The sequence below is a fragment of the Etheostoma cragini genome, chromosome 13 (genome assembly GCF_013103735.1).
Source record: "Etheostoma cragini isolate CJK2018 chromosome 13, CSU_Ecrag_1.0, whole genome shotgun sequence".
Taxonomy (NCBI): domain Eukaryota; kingdom Metazoa; phylum Chordata; class Actinopteri; order Perciformes; family Percidae; genus Etheostoma; species Etheostoma cragini.
The window spans coordinates 14,785,646-14,807,974 of NC_048419.1; the positions used below are offsets into that span (position 1 = coordinate 14,785,646).

The 22,329-nt window shown below is 41.1% G+C and overlaps 1 protein-coding gene across 1 annotated transcript in view; it reads right to left on the minus strand.

Moving 5' to 3' along the window:
• The window catches only part of nbeaa (neurobeachin a), an 85,310-nt gene that overhangs the window by 7,720 nt on the left and 55,261 nt on the right, over positions 1-22,329 (minus strand). The window contains 30 exon segments of the mRNA XM_034890339.1: positions 127-253; positions 871-1,006; positions 1,138-1,274; positions 1,690-1,839; positions 1,941-2,065; positions 3,318-3,484; positions 3,793-3,901; positions 4,391-4,455; positions 5,974-6,035; positions 6,760-6,887; positions 7,878-7,997; positions 9,067-9,190; positions 10,143-10,297; positions 11,771-11,907; positions 12,427-12,797; positions 13,119-13,287; positions 13,450-13,518; positions 13,646-13,770; positions 14,312-14,492; positions 15,206-15,289; positions 15,685-15,708; positions 16,249-16,402; positions 16,557-16,774; positions 17,121-17,561; positions 17,748-18,434; positions 19,042-19,234; positions 19,365-19,488; positions 19,773-19,854; positions 19,985-20,093; positions 21,777-21,869. Of these exon segments, the coding sequence (XP_034746230.1) occupies positions 127-253; positions 871-1,006; positions 1,138-1,274; positions 1,690-1,839; positions 1,941-2,065; positions 3,318-3,484; positions 3,793-3,901; positions 4,391-4,455; positions 5,974-6,035; positions 6,760-6,887; positions 7,878-7,997; positions 9,067-9,190; positions 10,143-10,297; positions 11,771-11,907; positions 12,427-12,797; positions 13,119-13,287; positions 13,450-13,518; positions 13,646-13,770; positions 14,312-14,492; positions 15,206-15,289; positions 15,685-15,708; positions 16,249-16,402; positions 16,557-16,774; positions 17,121-17,561; positions 17,748-18,434; positions 19,042-19,234; positions 19,365-19,488; positions 19,773-19,854; positions 19,985-20,093; positions 21,777-21,869 (4,866 nt within the window).

Consider the following 22,329-nt stretch of genomic DNA (forward strand, 5'->3'; position numbering starts at 1 on the left):
ACACACACACACACACACACACACACACACACACACACACACACACACACACACACACACACACACACACACTTATTACTATCACACCAGCAAGAAATACCTCTCCAACTCAGAATAGTGGTGGACCAGCTGATTATACTCTGCACCTACCTGGCCTGGGGCAGGCCATAACTCGTTCCCACCCCAACCCGTGGGAGACTGTAGACAACCCTTTTCACTGTGGCCTGGTCCGGGAAGTTAAACATCACGGACGCTGGAGAGAAGAAGAGACAAGAGCATATAGACCACATTAAGTCAGTCACTCACCATGACAACTAATGTTGAACTGGTACCAAACAGCAAAACAATAGTGTATAGTGATGGCATTTGTGTCAAGACTAGAGCCCAGCCAGAGGTCTTCATTCTGAACTACAGTAAACTGAAGAAATAACAATGTTGAATAAAAGGAAAGGCAAAATAAGAGAGGATACACATTTGCATAAAAAGGGGTATACTCTTATACAGGTATACTTCAGTCAAGTCTTACAGTTTGTTTTTTTTCTCCTACAAAAAAAATTCAATTAATTTTTTTACTAAATACACATTGCTAAAAGCCACAATTTTCATATGATATCTATTTTTAGTAAAATTCCTTTCTATACACTGCCAGAAACACGGTGCTGAACTTGACTTTAAGTGGAAAAAAGATACACTGCTGCATATGTCGTATTTTTGCACTTATTATGTATTTATAGGCTTGATGACCATATGGCAGAGAAACAATCAACACTATTAGTGGCTGGGATCTTGGAACAGACTTTTGGTAACAGGTGCATACTGTACAGTTTTGTGACTGTGTCAATGCAGTTAATAAGAAATCTGCAGACTTACTTCTGTTGGCCATGAAGACCTCTAGTCCGGTGTTCTGCAGCAGGTAGCGTCTGGAAAACACCGCTCGGATCTCACTGAACATCCATTTACCGTGCAGACCCTCTGAGTAGGCCAGTACCTGTTGAGGTTGGACATCCTTTGAAAAAAATATTTTAACATAAAGAAAAACCTACACATTTATGGACAAATCAATCCCAAATTATTTGGATAAATGAATGAAAAGCAGTAAGTAAGTTTGCTTGTTTAAAACACAAAAGGACAGCTTACTTTAGCTTCAGTTGTCTTAAACGTAGGATCCTCTTCATCCACCTCAAAGTAGATCTCAGTAGTCGTGATGGACAGAGTGCCCCGAGCCACCACCACTGGAGCTACCAACTGAGCTGGAGTACTCAGAACCACAGGGCCTGGGGAGACACACGTATTACTCAGGTAACCCTAACCCACACACACAACAGATGATAAAATGGCAAACCTACTGTAATAGAATAATTGGAGGTTAGTTAAGATTTATTATGTATTTGTTTATTCTACTTTACATACTATTTCAACAATCCATCAGTTGTGTCGGACGTCAGAGAGGAACTGGATTGAATTAGGTATTTAGTCCTTCATCAGGTATTAGTAAATTATGATTTAATTTTATTAAGTCTGATGAATCACCCGGATGATTAGTGCAGCTTCAAAACTTTCAAATGACTTGCCTTTGGAGGTAAAAAGTCTTGGACGGAAACGTACTAAAAACAAGAGTCATAAACAGTTTGCTGTTCAGTCGTTCTGTTGCACGGTGACTGTGTGTGTCTTTATACGAGTGCATCTTACCAGCAAGGTTATCCATCTCTTTTTCCTGCAGCAGGCTGACAGTGTCATCGTCTCCTTCCAGCATTAACTCCGCCTCTGGGTTCTGGGTGACCACTGATTGGCTGCGGAATGTTTTCTTCGACTTAAGTCCCTCCTCATCTTCTTCTGTACCTGTTTGAGTGTGTTTTTAAGTGTGCATGTGAGGGTTGGGTGTATGCAAAAAGCAGATATTGACCAAGAGCAACATGTTTGCATTTGTACACATTACTGACCGTAGTCCTCCAGAGCTTTTAGTGACACGTCGGCATGAGTGGATCCAGAGGCATTTCGCACAAATCGTCTTCTCCTCCTCAGGTCGTCCTCCCAGTAGTCTAGACGCCAGAAGTCATGTAATTGGCTGACGATATAAAAAAGGAGAAACAAAGAGGAACTTTTGTGTTAGGAAACCAAGGTGTGCATTTTGTGACTTGTCCTTCAAGGAAAAGAAAATTGGAATTAAAGCGGAATTTACAGATGACATTTATGGCAACTTCCAGAACAAATTTCCGGCAGTCAAAAGTTTCTTCTTTATTGGCTTGAAGGGCATTATTTGACCATAGGGATGAGTTTGACAGACCTTTTCAACTCTGCAAACACCAATAACTGGCTTTAAGATTAATGGAAAATCATCAAAATGACTGATCTACCCTTATGAGCTTTATGAAAAAACAGAAAAAAAACAAGGTTTAGACATCAAGTGTGATTGCAATTTTCAATAAGCATTATGCTAATGTCAACCCATTCTTTTAAATATAATCGAGGCAAGAGCACTTGAGATGCAATTTCACTTAATTAATTGAGTGCAAACAGTGTTTATTAACAGCATGCAATTTGTGGCATACAATTTACTTAATCAAAAGTGACATGAGGAAGACAGGCCTCAGATGCTGCATGTCACATGTTCTCAAAATAAATCACATGTCCTCCTTAAGTCTGGAGGCAGCTCTGTATAATGAGCAATCATTGATTTCATGTGTGTGTGAGTGAGCTAAAAAAGGCGATAAGTCTTTCACAGATACCCGGCAGTTACGTCTTTAGGATTCAGCTGTCTGTGTGTGCTGAAGTCGATGTACGATTAATTATGTTTATTAATACCTGATTTTTTCATGGAGTCTGCTTTACACGGCCCATGTCTTCTTTTATAAATATTTATATTTCAGCAATGTTCATATCCACAATCTGAAAACTTGAAACAGATTTTCTGATTCTTTGATGTGAAGCTAATGCTACTCCACTGGCTTCCTGAATTTACGGTTTAAATTGCGCTACATTTACTTTTATACAAACAAAAGCAATAGTATACAGTGGGAATGTGTTCTAGCGATATGTCCAAAACATGATGGAAGGTGCACACAGAACCAAAAGAGTCACTGATAGGACGGTCAACTAGTCACGGGTGAACAAAACAAACTAGGTCCGTCCACCTGTTAAGATTAACAAATCACATATTGACTAAAGATACTGATGCAACTTTCTCATTATATGCGAGGAGTGTTCCATGTGCACTCAACTGGTGTAACGTCTGCCGACAAATGACATCCTGTGGAACAGCAATCTAAAAATGTCCCAGAGTATAATTTGACACGCACTTCCTCGCATCTCCCTCTCACCTCTGCGACATTGTCCCCCACGCTCCGTGCTTATTGGTCAAGATGTTGAGAATCTTCTGTTTCAGCTGGTTAGCGGTCACATGATCTCTGTGCTTGGCGGCACTGATGAGGTGATCGCACATTTTCTCCTCTTCTCTCCGGTCCACAGCGTACTGGGCACAGTTAGACTGGAGGAAAGCGGGAGGTAGAAAGAAACCAGAGTGTTACTGTCAAAGATGAGGAGATTGTGTGACAGGGAGACAGTTGCTGTACAGTATGTCCTCCCGAAACACTTAATGATGCATAAGCATAGGAAATCAGTGTAGATTTTTCTAATTGGAAGTAGCAATTTACTAAATAAATGCAGGTATTTGTTGGTGACAATCACTAACAACTATGAACACTTCACACTAGCCCCTTCACATGGCTTTTAACCCGCAGGGTTTAATGATGTCACATATCATGACAAACAGTGCAAGTGGTGCTTTGTGTTTACCTCGAATTCAGCGTGTTTGTGTACATCCTCCGCCCTCTGTCTGTTCAGGATGAACTCTGCTTCGTTGGCAACACGCACAATATGATCCTTCATGGCGTGGCAGAGAAGTCTGGTAGTAGGAGTAAAGAGAGCAATTAACATTAAAGGCCTTAGCAACACTAATCTAATCTAATTCTCAACGCAAGGGAATGTAAGCAAGTTTCCATCAATTTGGCAACCTTATCTAAATCAATAAGATTGGTCTATCTGCTGCTAAAGCTTATGTATGGATGGGTACAGCAACAAACTTTTAAAAGGTAGCATCTTTTTTATGGATGTGTATTCTTTTTTGTGTTGTCCTTTAATTGAGGTGTAATACAGTTTGGAGTAAAAGAAAAACAAGATTACAGGCACTGAAAATAGACCAACACAAATCAACTGCACATTTAATTGCACTGTAATTATTCGATTTCCCACTGATCATACATGGAACTGTGCATTTAAATTGGCAAGATTATCAATAGCGCTCTATCACTCCCATTAGTTGTGTGGACTGATATCACTGTTACTGTTAATCGGAGAATCACGGTGAATTATATATCTCTGTGTGATGGATTACCTTCCCTCGTTGATGAGCTCAATGAAGGCCAGTCCAGCGTTCTTCTGAATGGAGTTCTGCCACTCCTAAGTGTAGAGGATAAAATTCTCAATGCCTATGTATTTTCATAAGGATATACATTTTTGGGAAATGTAGTTGAAAACCTGGTCATTGCCAAATTGAATGTCTGTTTTTGGCTAATCTGTGAATTAAATACATATGAAATCCAGATACTTACTCGCTAAATCCTGAGAATTGAATATGGCTATAAAGCAGTCCTGCTTATCAATTACAATGTATATTGACTATGGTTTAACAAACAAACATAAAAAACATACCAGAGCTATGTGGGTATACATGGTATAGCCTTCACAAAGCTGTATGGGTAAATAGAGAGATAGAAACAGCTGTATTCGAGAGGAAATATAGAGGCCCATCCTCTACCATCAGCAGTGTGAAGGTACACAAGAACAAGACTGCACAGTATAAGGATGAAGAAACATCATAAGAGCTCTCCAATTGTCAATGAAAATGCACCGGTCTAAGAGTGTGCATATTAGAGTGGAGACTTCTGAGCAGAATGAGAGTGTTGCTGGAATCCTCAAGCTTTCAGAGCTCCATTAGCTCCACTAGCTCTTAAGGCGAGCATCTCCTGTTACACCCTTTCCATCCAGAGGATCGATATCTAGGCTAGGGTTTGCTCTCCTGGGCATCTAATGGCAGACAAGGCCGGAGCCGGGGGTAATACTATACATGCTGACGAGCAGCTAGGCAGGAGGGTAGAGGGGAGGAGAAAAGAGAGGGAGTGGTGAGAAGACTGGGCACTTTGGAGAGTGGTAGGAGATGAAAGCAGTTGCCACTGAAACACTGAGTTAAAATGGACCAGAAAAGCAGAGGTGTCTGATGTTACGGTTGAAGATGAAGCAGTAAAAATGGAGAGAAAAAAACTGGGACCATGGTGGCAGAGTTGAAGAAAAAGAACTGAGGTGCTCATCTCAGGACAAGAGCTCTTAGAGGCAGCCAATTAAACATACAATAGTTGGGAGACAAACTTCATAATATAAAAGAAAAAGAACACTGGACGCCTACGCTATCAGTGGAAAGCACTGCATTGGTAAGTGCTTCTCTTTTGTTACTCTTTCAGTTAGTTAATAGTTTCAGTGTTATTCAGAAAAATAGAGATAGTGACTTTAAACGGAAGTTAGATAAATAACATTCTAAATAGATGAAGCTGTGTTGCCGTTGTGTTGTGTTCTTAAAAGTAAAATCCAGTCATGAAAGTGTATGTGATGTGTATGTGACAGTGAAAAATACATTTTATTGCCTTGATATTGACGAGGAATAACTATGGTGTGATGATGCATATAAGTTGATATTATATTACATCTGCAATGCGCTCATTACATAGGCAACCCTGCCTCACAGGGCAGATCAATAATTTGAGAGCTTCCTGTATGCAACTGACTCGGCCGATGACTATGTGTCTAAAAAAACTTTCAGAATGGGTGAGAAACCTGACAAATTAAGAGCGACTCTTAAGTATTGACAAAATGTGTGAGGGCAGTAAATAGAGAGACAGAGAGGAGCAGTGAGGAGTTACCAACCTGAGAGCACAGCAGCATTACAAGCTCCACCACAGACGTGCTAGACTTCATGCATACAAGACCTGCAGCACAAAGAAATACAACACAGTCAGGAGCCTATCTTTCTTTCTCTCTAACACACACACACACACACACATGCGCGCACACACACACACACACACACACACACACACACACACACACACACACACACACGCACACCGCCCCGAGAGACAAAAATATCATCAAAGAAGACACTGTAGTGTCAGTGGCTTCTGCTATTGTATACAGTCATTGTAGTCAAGTTTATAAAAACCATGCCACAGAGAAGACAGGAACAAACAGTTGAGAGAAAGGTGATTAAGGAGAGAGTAGGGGGTAGGAGGGGAAGGAGCAGGAAGGGAGAAGAGGGAGAAGAGGGAGAAATCAACACTGAGACAGTGGATCACAAAAACAGGACGCCAGGAAGCAGGTGGACAGTGGGTAATACCATAGTAATGCTAACAATGAACTAACAGTAATCTGATTTTCAAATGTCATTATCTAGCTAGCTGTTTAAAAATAGAGCAAAATACTGTGACTTCATACCTGCTTGACGAATGGGTGAAGCAGCCAGCTCAAAGACACTCGCCTACTCATTCACTCACTCTCAACTAATCACATAGTGATACATCCACTCGTCCACTCACTCGTTTCTTTTTCTCTCAGTCTTTATCAAACACAACATCGCGGTGAGGGACAGTGAATGGGGAGACTCCACAGAGAGACGCCAGTTATAGAAAAAGGAGCCGTGTACAGCACCTGTACCTTCTATGAGCAGTTCCTGCCCATGGCTACCCAGCAGCGTCCTGGACAGAAAGGGAGCAAAATCCACAAAAATCTCCCTCAGCAGCGGCGCCACCTTCTCCAGAGCGCGCTCCAGCTTGGTGGTGATGCTGTGGTGGACATAAGTGAGAGGAAGATGAAGAGAATAGGATTGAGGAAAAATAAGCAACATACAGATGAGGTTAGAGGTGCATGTAAGGAAAAACCCTGGGGATACTGTATACAGTAGGTGAGAAACGAACCGAGAGAAACATGCAAGAAAGAAATGAGTAGAGAAAACGGGAGGAAAGGACAAATAACAAAGGAGAGGAGATGGAAAAAGCAAGCTTAGAGACGTTAAAGAGGAAGAAATAGAAAAATGTTTGAAATGAACACAGAAGACACAAAAATGTACAGAATTAAAGATGGTTTGGTATGGAAGTAACATGCCTGGGTTAGTATTGTAAGTAAAAAGTATTGCACTATAGTTTTAAAGCTATTTGTTAATCAACTTAGCATTGTGAAATGGGTGAAGCTGGAAGTGCAATAAAAGCTAAACCTACAAAAAATGTTGAAACTTTAAACCGCACAATATTCTTCAAACTGTATCTTAACTTGCTTTTGTGTGTGCACATGTGTGGATCAAGTGCAGATAAAATGCTTTTCGTTTCTATGTTCAGTTAAGAAATGGAGAAAGTAAGGCAGTGAAGTGCATATTCTCGGCCTAAGCAGATGACTTCTGAAACAGACCTGGGTCATTAGTGTTTACAAATTTGGTTTTAAACTGCTTAGAGCAGTAGATGGGTGACATATACAACAGATAAAATAAAGGTTAAAACAGGATTTTGGGTCAGTTTAAGCAAACTTTTGCTACAAGTTGTTTGCAGAGACAGTTTGACTCAGGTCTGGTCTTTAGTATGGGGTTAGTGTGAGGAGACGGCCATGCCAGAAGTGACTGATATAAAAAATATGAGTGATGCTAACTGTTGAAGCTGTTAACAAAGATGTCTGTCTGTTCTCCCAACGGCATTCTGGGAACATTAAATAGTGGATTGGGCGTAGCAGAGGTTGTGTGGTGGAGATGGGGCAGAGGGGGAAGGGGTGGTCGAGTATCTCCTTGCCTAAAACACTGTCCTGCATCTCGGGGAGCTGCCTGGAAGCCTGCCAGAGAGCTAAAAGACTTGAGCTCAGGGGGCGTCTGACCGCTGCGCAGCGCACATTGCGCCACCTCACAATAGGAACTGCAATACAAACCACACACATTCAAACACACACATACAGACATGCACACTGATTAAAGAACACATGCACACACACGCACGCTCTCTCTCACATGCGTGTGCACGTTCAGAAGCACACATTAACTGCACATATGAAAAACGGTCTAACATGTCTAAGGAGAGAGTACAATGACATAAATGTTACAGTACAAAAAATGAATTATATATTATTTCTTATCGTAATGCTATTTCCTAATTACTAACATATCGCAGATCATCTTGTATTTTATTAGCGAGTGTCAGATGCCTATACAAAGTATTAAAACACACCTAAAACACAGATTTATGTTTATGACAATTTCATTTACATGTTTTCAAATAAGTAATCCATCGGGATTGCTGATATTTTTACAGTTTATTGTAAATGTGACATTAAAACACAGCTGCCATGTCAGAGATGAAAAGCACCATAGTGTAGACTGAGTGAGATGTGTGGGTGGTATGCGTGCATGCGAGCAAAACATATGTGAGGGAGTGAGTTACTACAGGTTAAATAGTTTTACTAGCTTTCAGGAAACTAATATTATTAGGTAATATCAGCTTTAAAGAGCAATATTCGGATCAGTCAAATATCCTTTTTATGGCTGATTAATCAACTGTTTTTTGTGACTTTGGATCTCTAGTAATTTGCCACGCAGTGCATCTACCAAATTAACCATTCAAGTTTAACATATCAGAAAAAAGGGACATCTACATTGTTCCTGACATTCTTAAAAGATATAGTGACTAGGTGACAGGTATTTTTACCCAGGCCTCAAAAAGCATGTGGGTGACCCCGGCTGTCCCCGATCTAACCCTGCTGTATGATATCAGTAATGACTGTGAGAGTGAGCTGCTAGTGAGAATTCTTTGGGAAGGATGAAGACCTAAGTGTGAAGTGAAAGAGGGACAGGCATGAAGTGGAAAAACGACAGGCACCCAAGAAAACGGACAAATCAATGTAAAAACAAAAGTCAAAGGGAGGAGAAAAAAAAAAAAAAACAGCGGGAGGAAAGTGAATGAAGAGCGGTGCCATGGTGAGAGCTCTGACCTCATATTTTCCATAGTGTCTTCTGGCATCGGTGCCACTGTCTGCACAGCTGGCAGATTCTTACTAGTAGCACCGTTAACAAATGACGAAGAAGAGGACGAAGAAGAGGCAGAGTCTGTGGCACCTTGACAGGACAGAGAGGAGGGAGAGTGATGAAAAATAAGACAAGTGCTATTGTAACATGAATCAATGATCAATATTAGTGCGCAGGATAACAATAAAAGGAAATGTATTAATGTCCCGGTCAGTTGCGACCAAATTCAATTTGGATACTATTTCACCGGACGTGCTGCTGGTTGTCTTCTGGTAATGGCCCCCGTTTGTGAAAATAGCTTTGCAATCAATATGCAGAATCCATTTATGGGAACAAATCCCTTCCTTGTCCATTATGCATGTATGACACAGTCCAATATGTCTGACAGCTAGTCAAAGCCTTGAAAACAAATAGAATTATTCTACAAAGAATGGTCAGTGGATGTGTAATTAAGTCTTATCTTGTCAATTTATTCTATCCTTCTTTGGGTCAAAGAATACTTAATACATGCTTTTCTCTTTATCTGTTTTGTTTTCCGACATGGAGTACCAAATTTGTCAAAGGTACATTGTCCGACATCAGAGTTCCCCAAAATTAACTTGCTGTTGTATCTGGAACTCCACCGATCTGGATCCCACCCTTGAAAAAAACTAAAACTAATCATGAAAGCTTCTGCCGGAACAATGTGTTTGGTTTGTTTCAATTCTAGTTTGTTCAGAGTAAAGCATCAAAGAGTTTTTACTAAGAGAATAAACTCAGCCCTGCTTCATGGAGCAGCCTTTGAATTGCTGGTGGCCTTTCACACAAGCACATTTGTTAAACCGCGGGTGTGTGTCTGCTGCCTCTCCTTAACTGCACACTAAATAGATCCAGTGCAAAAATTAATACACATATATACACACACACGCACACACGCACACACACACACACACACACACTATATATAAAATATCTAAAGATTTAGATTCAGGAGTTGAATTGATAGACGTGGGTGCGAAGACTTTTAGGTTTTTATAAGTGCACTACATCTGTGTGTTATAACCTGTAGTGTTGATCATGCTCTTGGGTGTTGCAGTTGCAGCAGCAAAAATGTTGGGTGTGCTGCTGGGAGTGGCCGCTCCACTAGTTGTGGGCGTGCCCACTGTGTTGACTGACAGGCTACCAGGTGGCGGCTTTTTGACCGGAACCATAACACTCCTGTGAGAGAAGAGACACAAAGGCATCAGACAAACCTGCACACAGACAATACTCTTTATCAAATGCTCCTCAGTGGTATCATGGCTCTGGATGTTGGTCATTCTGTGAGAACATCTATGAATGGGAGTGAGGATGAATGTCCAGTAGACTTCAGTTTTGTTAGAGTGTCCAGGAGTGTCCCCAAATCACAAGATCCTTTCTTGCTTTGTTTTCGAACTCAACAAGGTTAACAAATTCCAGGAGCTAAAAATAATATTATGGTACAATTGGAAGCTTCAGTCTTTATCAACGTCAGGGAGTATCTTAAATGTCAAACAAATACGTAGTAAAATAAAATGCAATTCTAAAATTTGAACATTATCATATGTACATTAATTATTTCAGATTATAGATCTGTTTTTAATTGTTGTAAAACATTTTCAGAACCGGTGCTGTTAATATAATCCATATATGCATTTATCAGAATGTAGCATAATACAATCATTTCTATTTCTTATAAGGTTGCAACAAACAAACTAGAGATAATGCACATTTAAATTTCAGAAAAATGTTTAGAAGAACTAACTTATCTTTGTTTAAAAACTTCTTAAAATGCTGTTTGTTAGTAACTATGCATTTGCCATTAATTTATACACATAAGATGTATTAAGCCTGTCTGCATGGGACAGATACATTGGGTGGCCATCTTGGAGATAGATATGGAGCTATTTGTGATCTATTATGGACACTGCCTTCAATCAATAACTTAGCTCTCAAGGACTGCCACAGAGCACGATCAAGGAGACTAAGTGTTGCACAGGAGATATCTCCAGGTCATCACTCAGTGAGAGCGTCTATATGTTAACAGTTTAGACAAGAGAAGAAAATGTTAACCTTTTCAAACTTTGTTTATGTCCTGTCATGTAAAACAACTTTATTATTCAGCAACAATAGCTTTATACCTATATGATTTTAGCCTGACAGTCTAAATTTGACAAAAATGTGAATAAATAATAAAAATCAACAGTCTCAGTCATGATTTATTAACATGGTAAATTGCTGCTAGTAAAAATCATTGTTTTTCTGTTTTTATATTCTATGTAGTGCACAGTAAAAGTGTTTTCCTGCAAACAAGCCATGGTGCAGAATTTACATTTTAGTTTTTTCTTATCTGTACATTATTGGATTTTCACAAAAGAAATCAACGTGACTGCTGGCAAGTAAACCACATTATGTAAGCCTGTAAACGTTTCCATCCAAAGAGCTCTGTTCAAAGGGGAAGGTCCTTTTCTAAATACTTATCAATGGATTGACTTTTGTTTCCACTGTTTTTCCAAAACCGATGTACAGCAATTTGGCAAATAGCAGTACACCAAAACACATTAGCTAAAGATCAGTATTGGCTGGAAAAATTGATTAATTGATGGACATGTCAGGCTCAACTGACTGTCTGTTTTTCTGCCTCTTGAAGGTCAAGCAGTAACTAGGACTGACCTGTCGAAGGAGTGGAACTGCATGGGCAGCATGGGGTGTGTCTTCAGGGCAGGGTCTGGGTGATAAGGTGTCGGCCCAGACTCTTGTCCCAAATCCCCGCCATCAACTGGAGCCGCCACCAAGCTCTTCAATATCTCCTGCATTTCAGAGAGAACAACACACTTATTTGGTGACTACAGGACACAAGCTGTACAGAGTGTTGTCTTCTCAAGTACTGTAACTTTGTACATTTAGTTTTCAATGTAGGCTTTATATATTTATTACGTTGAAAAACATTATTATTGGCTCAGAGAAAATCCAACATAGAGAACAACTAACTTTTTACCAGCAGTAAACTTTGACTGTATATGAGTAAGAACAGTGGGCATGCTTTAATGATTAATAATCCAACTAACAGTTGAATATATAGAAAAATGTTGACCCTATTCAGACCTGGCATTAAAATCTTTCTCAGGTGATCCAACCACACAGCTAAAAATACAGATGCGGCTTGATCATACAAACCATATTTAAAAGTGCTGAAGGATGCATAGGCCCTCACTAGTAAAAATTAAATGCATATGCATTTCCTGACCACATTGGATAACATTGATCAACTCTATCTGCAAATTTAGACATACAAGCAACCAGGTATCAATGGGGTCAAACAGACCAACCTTGACATTGATGCCTTTGTTTGTTTGGCTGATGCTGGAGATAGACGAAGGCGGGGCTTGGCTGGAGTTGGGGTTGTGGGGAGAATCCAGAAGGCTCTCCTGTGACCTCCTAACATCTGACAGACTACACAATAGATCTGTGCCTCCTCCCCCACCTCCTCCTCCCATGTCTCTGTCCCTGTCTCTGTCCGTCTCCCTCCCCACCAGGCCGAGGCCAAGCCCCAGACCCATCTCTGAGCCGTTCAAGGAACCGGCCACATGGCCCTCCTCTCCGATGCCTGAGTCTGTGTGTGGGAGGCCTGCCCGGGGAGAGTCGTCCACGGGAGTGGGGGTCTGTTTGTCACGGTCAGAGAAGGCTGTGGATGGGTGTTCTGGAGGAACACACACAAATTGCAAAAGAATAGTGTATCTCTTTGTAAAATGCATTGCTAAACAATTCCACAACGCACAGTATTGTCTGTTTTTATTCAATCTCTGCTTGTAAGCTTTATTTCTCTGTCAAGTAATAATCTTCTGTCTTTGTCCTTTTCTCTTTCATCCTCAATTCTTTTTTATATTCTTGACAAAGGTATTGTAGTTAATCTGAAGCCAGTAGTCACAGTACAAACGCTACAATGATAAGTCACCACCAGCTCATCCAAGATTACTCTCTAATATTGAGGATATTGCAATGAAAGAAAAACGAGAATCACCTGTACTGGTTGGGGAGTTAATTTCGTGGCGGATGCTTCTCCCTGATAGGCTGGTGGACCGTCCAATCTCTCGCTGGGGTTCCAAAATGTCCCGGTACTTGGATACCATGAGAACTGAGATAAAGTAGACGACTGCCAGCGCCAGAAACTGAGCCTGCTTACTGTCATCCTACAGCAAAACACACCACACACACACACACACACACACACACACACACACACACACACACACACACACACACACAGATTTATTCAGTTAATACAACACTCTTTGCACTTGTACCCATATGCATACTGTATGCACTAAAAATACACACAAACAAATACCTACCACATCTCTGAAAACCACAGCTCGAAGACGATTGATGTCTACATCCTGCAGGAGTCTGTCTGGATCCTGCTAAATATGGAAGACAGAATGTCAAATATGGTGCATCCTACATATGCATGTTTCCTTGTCAGATTTTAAGTGTTGTGTGCAGGATGTGCATCCGATTTATGTGCCTGTGTGACTGTGTGTGTGGTACCTTGCTGGTGGTGGAGGCACTGTGGAGGCTGTCCTGTGACTTGCTGCTGGTTAAGGAGGATTTGCAGCTTCGGTCTCTCTGTCTCTGCCTGCACTCCAGACAGTTCCTCACTGCTACGCAGCATACTGATGGACACAAAAAGGTGGAGATGAAACCTGGCTGTAAGTATTTTATACTGCATAGGGTTTGTTAGATGGCATATCGTATCTCTTTTTATGTACTACAGATACGTAAATGTATTTGTTTTAAGGGAATCTCCAGTTGTTCTAAGAACAATACCACAAAATGAATATCCAATATAAATAATTTTTAATCAATCAACTTAATTTAAGACCTATCATAAATAAGCAGATGCACAAAATGAGAAGATAGAGTTTAATAGTTTATGACTCAGAAATCTGACACAATTTGAGTGACTTTTACATTGATTTGTCTGTTTTCTTGGGTGTTTGTCATGAAACATTTATTGCAATGAACACCCATTTTAGGCATTGATTCATGAGTAATGAATTGGCATAAAACTAATATAAAACTATTTCTTAATTAATTAATTACTTTTCTTCAGCAAAAACAACAATCCTATGCTCAGGGAATTTCTTTTGATATCTTATAGACTAACCGATTAAACAAAAGAATAATCAAAAGATGAACTGAACTAGCACACACCCAGGCGGAGGCATTGCCTCATCAGCCCTCCTGACGACATGTTCTTCTCTGCTTCAATCTCACTGAAGTTGAGAGAGCTGGCAAACACCAGTACGTCCACCATGGCCATGAGACGAGACAGGAAGGTGACTGCTGTCTCTGAAGACATGCCCTGTGTCGCCTCAATGTTGTCCAACTCCGTCTGGCAAAGGGAAGGATATATACACAAATGCTTGCCAGTTATTCAGTGAAAAACAAGCATGCTTATAAAATAAAATGGATTCTTTCTCACTGTTTTTAGAAAGGTGGTGACAAATGGTGGTGGTAATGTAGTATTCTCTTTTTTTAAACAATACAAGTAACCATTGGAAAATGTATTATCATCATGTCTTCCATGAGCATGAGGAGTTCTACACAACACAAAGGAAGTACAGCGTGGTGAAACACAGGTAATGGTAACAGGGGGATCATGACAGAAGCAGTGTGGCCTATTAGCAGTAACAGTGGTAGTGTACAGACAGGTAGAGCTAGACTAGAATATATTTCATCGACAATTATAGACATAGTATTTTTATAGACATAGATATTCATAGACAACGTCCTCTTATGTTGACACCAACCTAAGTGAATAAATAACCAAATGTTCAGTATATTTAGAATGAAAATAAATTTGAAGGCAGCAATGCAGGGGTTAAAACTTGCAAACCAAGTGTGTGGTTTGCTGTGTCTCTGCTTCAGTAAGCAGGATGTGCAGGGCTGTGGAGAGTCGACAAAGTGCAAGCATCTGGAGGATCGTCAGAGAAAGTGAGAACAGACATTTGGGAAATAACAGACACACAAGGTGAGGACAAAAGGGCTTGGGCTGGTGCTCTTAGTTCTTCTGGTGATGGTGGGAGTCTCAGTCTATTTACGCACCTCTCCCCCTGCGCCTCCTCCCCCAGGAACAGGGGTCACCTCATCTCCGTTTGACCCCCTCTGGGGTCCGGCTCCTCCTGCCTTCTTTTGTGTTGATACAAACGGGACAAGCTTAGCAGATGCAACCCCTAATGACTTATGGAAACTCTAATTTCTCCTTATCAGCAATGCACCTCATGGCCTTTGTGTCTTTTCTATTCCCCTTATTTGAATAAAATTCTAACAGCGTTAGAATATTATACAAAGTGTATGTTGTTTAGTATATCTAGTTCCTATAACTTTAGGAACTGGATACAGTGAGGCAGAGAAGTCAACAGATACAACCAGTATAAAGGGAAGTAGTAATTAGCAGCAAAGAAGCACAACAAATAGAAACACTATGCATATCAGACAAGCAAGGTTTAGTGTCAGTCACAATGGTAAATAAACCAGAACAACGTATTAGTAGAATAGAAAGAGAGGAAGAAACTGCAACTTACAGTGTTGGCACTACTCTTAGAACTCTGCACATGCAAAAAACAGACAAAAGAGACAAGAAAGTACACAGAATACATGTAACATAGAGAGGAAAAGAAAGGTGATTAAAGTAAATAGATTATCAAACTAGCAAATTAAGTAGATTGTTAATTTAAAGGAATAGAACAAAGCTTAAATAAAGGTTAAAATACTGTGCAAGAAGTGTTTGATAGACAGCAAAGTGTAGATGAGAGGATTTCAGAAAAAGCTGACATTTTATTTGGTTGACTCAAGGCCAAACTAATCCTAACTTTTTGCAAGTATAAATTTCAACTTTTAAAGTCTATGAGATTATTTTAGATTTTTGTATATATCATGATTTCATAGGGTTAAAAAAAAGCTACAAAATGTAACACAACACATTCTTTAACCTATTTAATCACGCAAGATCAATGTTGCCCTGAGAGGTGGAATCAGGTTCTTCAAAGTCCGTGTTTGGCATTGACACCTGAGTTACAAGCCTATGAAGCAGCTGTTGACCTGCAGTTTTCCCTCCTACCACAGAGGGGCAGAGAAGAGCCACTTACAGAAGGGGAGGTGGCAGCAGACAGGAGAGGCAGGATGCCTCCACAGGCGATGATGATGTTGTCCACCATCTGAGAAATGAGGTGGATCGTGTTGTGGACGAAGATGATGTTCTCATTGCTGTTTACAAAATCCATCACCGACTTGGTGGAGTGGCTGAAATAAGAAATAAAAGTTGGAGGGGAGATTTCAAATTACAGTTTGGATATTGACACATCATAGTTGTCTAACTTAATGTGCAATACATGTGTCATCTATATAGATGCCCTGAAAACAAGGCATAAGTGTAGTATAAGCTTATTAAGCTCACCTCCTCCACACATGCACGTCAGTCTCCAGGGCAAACAGAAGGTCAGTAAGCAACCTCTGGTGCATCGGGGACCACTTGAATTCTGGGATGCGGAACATGGTCGTGCGTGGGCCGGGGCTGAACTGCCGGCGCTGCTCCTCCGTCATGGGCATGCCTCTGAAACCCAGATCAACGCGTAGGTCCCGCTCCAGCTGGGCTGCAGTACGACCATGGAGGGCCTGAAACATGGTGGGGGCAAAGATTCGGTCAGCCAGCAAAGGGCTTTCATTACATTCCTTAAGGGTCTAACATACATATGTTTACAAAATTAAATTTCATAAGAAAAAAACACAGAAGACTCTCTGGGACATTGTTTTCTGTATTTCCTGATTTAATAAAGAATTAGCTTATGTGTGGGCAGTCACTGCTTTTCTTCTAAGAGAAAGCCGAGCTATCACTGCAAATCAATACACACAGACAATAGCATTGGGGAAGCCATGTCCAATTAGAGTAACCAAGAAACTCACTTGCAGACGTGTGTGAACAACAAAATGAGACGCATGTGCAGTACACAGATAAACACACCTGAGTGGTGGCAGTAGTTTGGATCTTCTTTGTGTCCTTGTCTTTCCCATCATCCGACCTCTCTGTATCAGAGGTGGTGCTGGCTGTGTCTCCCCCAGTCTTAAGCCCCGCGGCCTCTCCTTCTGCCCCGGTTGTGCCCTCTCCCTCTGGGAAATCTGGTCTAGATCCCTGGATCTGGGCTTGGCTCTCAGCCTCTGCAATAGAGCTGATGTCAGCAAGTGGGCTCTCGATCTTGAAGGGCCCGTCCTCTGGAAGTTCCCCAGCAGTGTGGCTATGTGTTAAATCAGAGCCGCAGCTAGTCATGTGGGCCAGCAGGCTGAGGTCATCACTGGCGCTGGTAGTGGAGTGAGCCGGGACTGGACCAGATGGAGTGGGCTGGTCTGGACTCGGCAGTACAAGAGGGTCTGTGGCTGCCAGAGCTGGAAGCAGCTTCTCGTCAACCTGGAAGAGATGAATGGGGTAATAAAAACATAAAATAACATTAAGACGTGAGGAAAGTAGAAAGAATAAGGACAGAAAGCAAGTGGACTGTTTGGTGGTATTATATTCTAGATCAGAAGGGAAAGATGTGGCTCCACAGATACAACTTAAGTAATCAAAGACATTAATCTTCCTATCACGTCCTACCTTGCTGAAGAGAAATCCATTGTTGCTCGGGACACTGTCTTTCTCATCAGCCAATGTGATGAGCGGACCCATGTTCCCATCATCCTCCAGGCTAACTCCTGAAAGCACCAGGCTTGACCCCATGCCAACCCCTGAGCCTGGCGTGTCATCTTTAGGTACCAGATTCCCATTTAGGTTTTGAACTACAGCGCAGTAAGCACTGTCCAGGAGAGAATCCACCTCTACCAAAGGTCCATTCTCTATTACTCCGCGACCTCCTCCACCCACACCTCCACCAAGGCCTTCTGGAGACAAGTCTAGATCATCCAGCTTTACTTCTGTGGCCTCTACCTTCTCTGCTTTAATGTCTACCAGCAGGTCATGGACCTCCACCCTCACCCCTGGACCAGCGCTTTGCTCCCCGGGTGTCAGGGCTTCTCCATTGGGTCGCTTCACAGCGCCCTCTGCAAGGAGGTTGCGCGAGTCTCCGCCAGCCCCCTCGCTGTACTCTGCCTCGCTCTCGGGTGTCTGTGTCTGGGAGTTGTCGTCAATCTCCAGGTTGCCGTTGACAACGGGGGCAGGTGTAGCGGAAAGCCCAGAGATGGTGGACACAGAGCCTTTCTTCCCCTTCTTCATGTTTTCCTCCTCCTGGCGCTGGTATTCTTCGTACATCTTAGCCAAGTACTCTTTATGGGCTTCGTAGGTCACCTGTAAAACATGGTGGGGATATAGTTGGTTATGTGATTGGAACACAACCACTGACAATGGTTAACCTTCACGTCAATAACTTCTTCACCAGGTAGTCCTTATGGGCTCATAGATAATCTGTACCAACGGCTACATGGATAAAACTGGGACGCAAGCCTAAAGTGGCTATTAGGTCATCATCCAAAATATCCCCTTGCTTTTGCACTGTCATGATAGAATGGGTTAGTTAAATTCCCACCACTGAAAAGTGAACAGAGAGATGATCAGTTAATTAAAATAAAATCTATCTAGCATGATACTTCCTCTGGATCTTGCAGGTCCCTAAAAAAATAAGTATGATAAATATGTACAAATCAATAAGGCTTTGATCAGCCCTTAAGAAAGCTTCACTCAAAAGATCAATACCAAGCAATATCTTCAAATGTAAGGCATGATATTCTAGTCTATTGAGACTCCTCTGGATGGGGAAATGGGTATTTATGTTGCTTCATTAATGTATTTCTTAATGATTGACTGATGATTGTAAACGTTAAATGTGAAATGTGTAAAATGAGTGTACAAAGACGCTTTTTCTCTTTGATACTTAAAGTGCATTTCTCACTCTCACCTTGGAGTGTGCGATGGACAGGGTATCAACCCAGACCCTCCACCCTCCCCATTCGTATTTGATGGCATGGTAGAGCAGGATCCTAAAGATGTTGTACACCATCTCAGTAATTTTCTGCTCCTCTGGGTTCTTGGGGTTGATGTATCCGAGGGAAAACATCCAGTCCTGCCAAACAGAGCACTGCAGCAGGCAGCTGGTACACAACACAAACACTGTATGTGAGTTGGGCAGCAGCAAGTGCTTAATATCAAAATATAAGAAGCAATTTAAGAAGCAAAAGACAAGTAGATGAATTTAAATGCTAGTCGTTTGTGTACTCTTACCGCCGGTTCTCACGGCTGTTACTGAAGAGTTTTATCATGTCAGAAAGAAAGAGTCTTCTGACTTCCATCAGCTCAGCACTGGGAGAGGAGTTCTTCAACAGGGTGGCCACTACCTTTAGAATCACTGGGTGGGTGGTAAACATCGTGTAATGAGGAGAGAAAGGGGAAGAAGAATGGGATGAGAGAGTAAGAAAAGCAAATATATAAAAAGTATTTTGAACAAGAGAGAAAAATGTGAGGGACAAGAGAGTGAGAGGCAGATTAATAAGTGGGAGATGGCAGCAGTGTCGGCTTTTGAATTAAGGCTTTGTTGTCTGTTGACTCGCATTAAAACAACACTGCATTATTGGCAGACCCAAGACCGCAGACAGACATGGCAGATGCAGGCTACAGTGATTTTGTACTTACTGGGATTCTGGATCTTGACAGTAGAGTCGGGCTCAGGGTGGGGTTTGTGAACCACCTGAGTACAGACCTGCTCTGTCAGAATCTGCACACACAGGGGATTAACAGCTGTCAATTAAATGCCACAACTATTACTCAAATTCTGATAATTGACAGACTAAAAGAGCATCACTTCATACATGTTGCTATAGCACGTCAATGAGCCAATCCCCTACCTCATACAGAGTGTTGTAGGTGGTGACAGAGACCGTGTTGGTGTGCATCATCAGCCTCTCCCCCAGCAGTGTGAAAAGACTGTGCGTGTGCATGATCTCCACCTTCCTCCTGCAGGGAGACATACAGCTTGCCAATCATAAAAGAATTTATGACAGTTGAAAATGACATTGATTGCCACTGGCTAATGACAGTCTGATATTGGCAGGTGGCACCATGTGGCCCTGTCAGTTATGATGGGACCAAAGACGATGAGAAACGAATACCAACAGGAGAAATTAACAAGAGACATTAACAGAACGGCAATACTGCAGGAGGCACTGGGGCAACGTTTGCATGGCTGTAAATCATTAACTGTAACAATTAACCTTGCCAGCAGGCGAACATTGTGTCTCTAAGAGGCTTTAAACTAGCGAGAATCAGAAATCAGCGTTGACTAACTTTGAGAATTAAAAAAAATAATTAAATTAAGCCAGTATTTCTTAGCGCTTCTGTGTATTCCTGACTGTAATCATGTTGTTAAAAAGAAATTATGGAAAGTTAGTACAATAACTATTCACATTCAGTATACGTACAACAATAACAAATCCTTTAGCTCCCATTATTATGTTTTTATTGTTTGAGTTTAATCCGTCACTAATTTTACTTTAACAGAATAATTACATTACACTGAAATATAGACATACAGTCCCAAATAGAACAGAAGCTATTAAACTGAGGGCACGATGGCATCCTTTACACAGAAATAAATACATTATGTCTATGAATCTTGGTCAACGTGATGCCGCTGTGATACAGAGTCACTGCTTTCAATCAGATGGGTAATACAGTATATTGTTAGTTTAATTAAGAAACAACATCAACAGCAACAATGCAGAAAATATCTAAAACAGTTGTTTATTAGATATAACATTGACTCTGAAATTACAGTTTAGAAACCCTGAATAGTTCAACAACATTTTAAAATTGTATGTAGTAGTGTATTGTCCAATCATAACAGAAGTTATCTCAGGACACTTTGCAGATAAAGTAGATCTTAGACCACACTTTATAATTTTACAGAAATACAACAATTCCCGAATATAATCTGAATTGGGTTATTTTTAATCTATGAGATCAACAATAAATTAAAACATTTCAATGGCTCTGAAATCCTGGTTATAGCAGAAAATCACATTTTTATCCAGTTTTTTAAAGACGATAAATCATCAGATTATTGGTAAATCCCCCAAAAATAGGTTGTGTTCAATTAATTTATAAAATGTCTTTCAAAAGGGTAAAATATCACTAAATTTCCTCCTGGATAAATATAACAGTGTTGACATGTAAACTTAAAAGAGGTAGCCCTACAGGATGTTTGGTTGGAGCAGATGTTTGGTAGGTGGGGCACTAAAGGTGCTGTGTTCAGGTGCAGCTTGGCAGCCTGCTCCCATGTTGTGCAGGGAGAGGCTTGTATGTCACATGGGATGAATAAATCCCCAGCATTCATTGCTGCTCATCAAGGTTCCACCTCCCTGCCAGTGCACACTGTCAGAATGATTATTCCGCCTGGACTTGATGATGAGGACATTATGTTTACGTACAAAAACAAACAGCCCTTCTAAGGCTCACTGGAGGCTCCGCGTTTTCTCACACTCTGTGTTAGGCCTCTCAATCTAACAACAGTGATGCAGTATGATAAGATGCAGTGACATAAGAAAATATTTAAGTATTTCAGTGAATCACCATTTACTGAGCACCAAACACCACAGTATATACCAGACAGAAAGCACAGAGATGTAAAAAGGTACTGACTTGTGACCAAGGTGCTTGAGGAAGTAGCCCAGGACTTTGAGGGCTTGGACGCGGATACTTTCGCTCTTAGAGGCCAGAAGCTTGCAGATCACCCTGTAACATGTCAAACCCAACCACACTGATTACATGTCAATGAAGGAATTATAATACCTTACACTTAGTAAACATCCTCCTCCATCCAAGTTAGCAACACGTGCTGACTGTGCTCAGAGGACATGAAAGTGAAAAAAGGGGACACACATACACACAGTTTGCTGACTAGCTCTGCGGCAACGGGAGATTTACCATAGCAACCAAAAACACATCAATGTGTAGTTGTGCTTTAGAGGACTTAGCAGCACATTTTGACTCTCTTTGGACTTTCTTTTAGAAATCATGCTACCTGGCTGAAGCTACACTTCGTATTTGTTACATCTGTATTGTAACTGAACATAAAAACAATAGCTTAACCATGTAGTAAAGCATTTAGGATATGGTTGCTGCACACAACTGAAGTTTTTGCTCATTGGACAAATCATATAATCATATGCTTTTAAAATCTTCACTGCTGGAT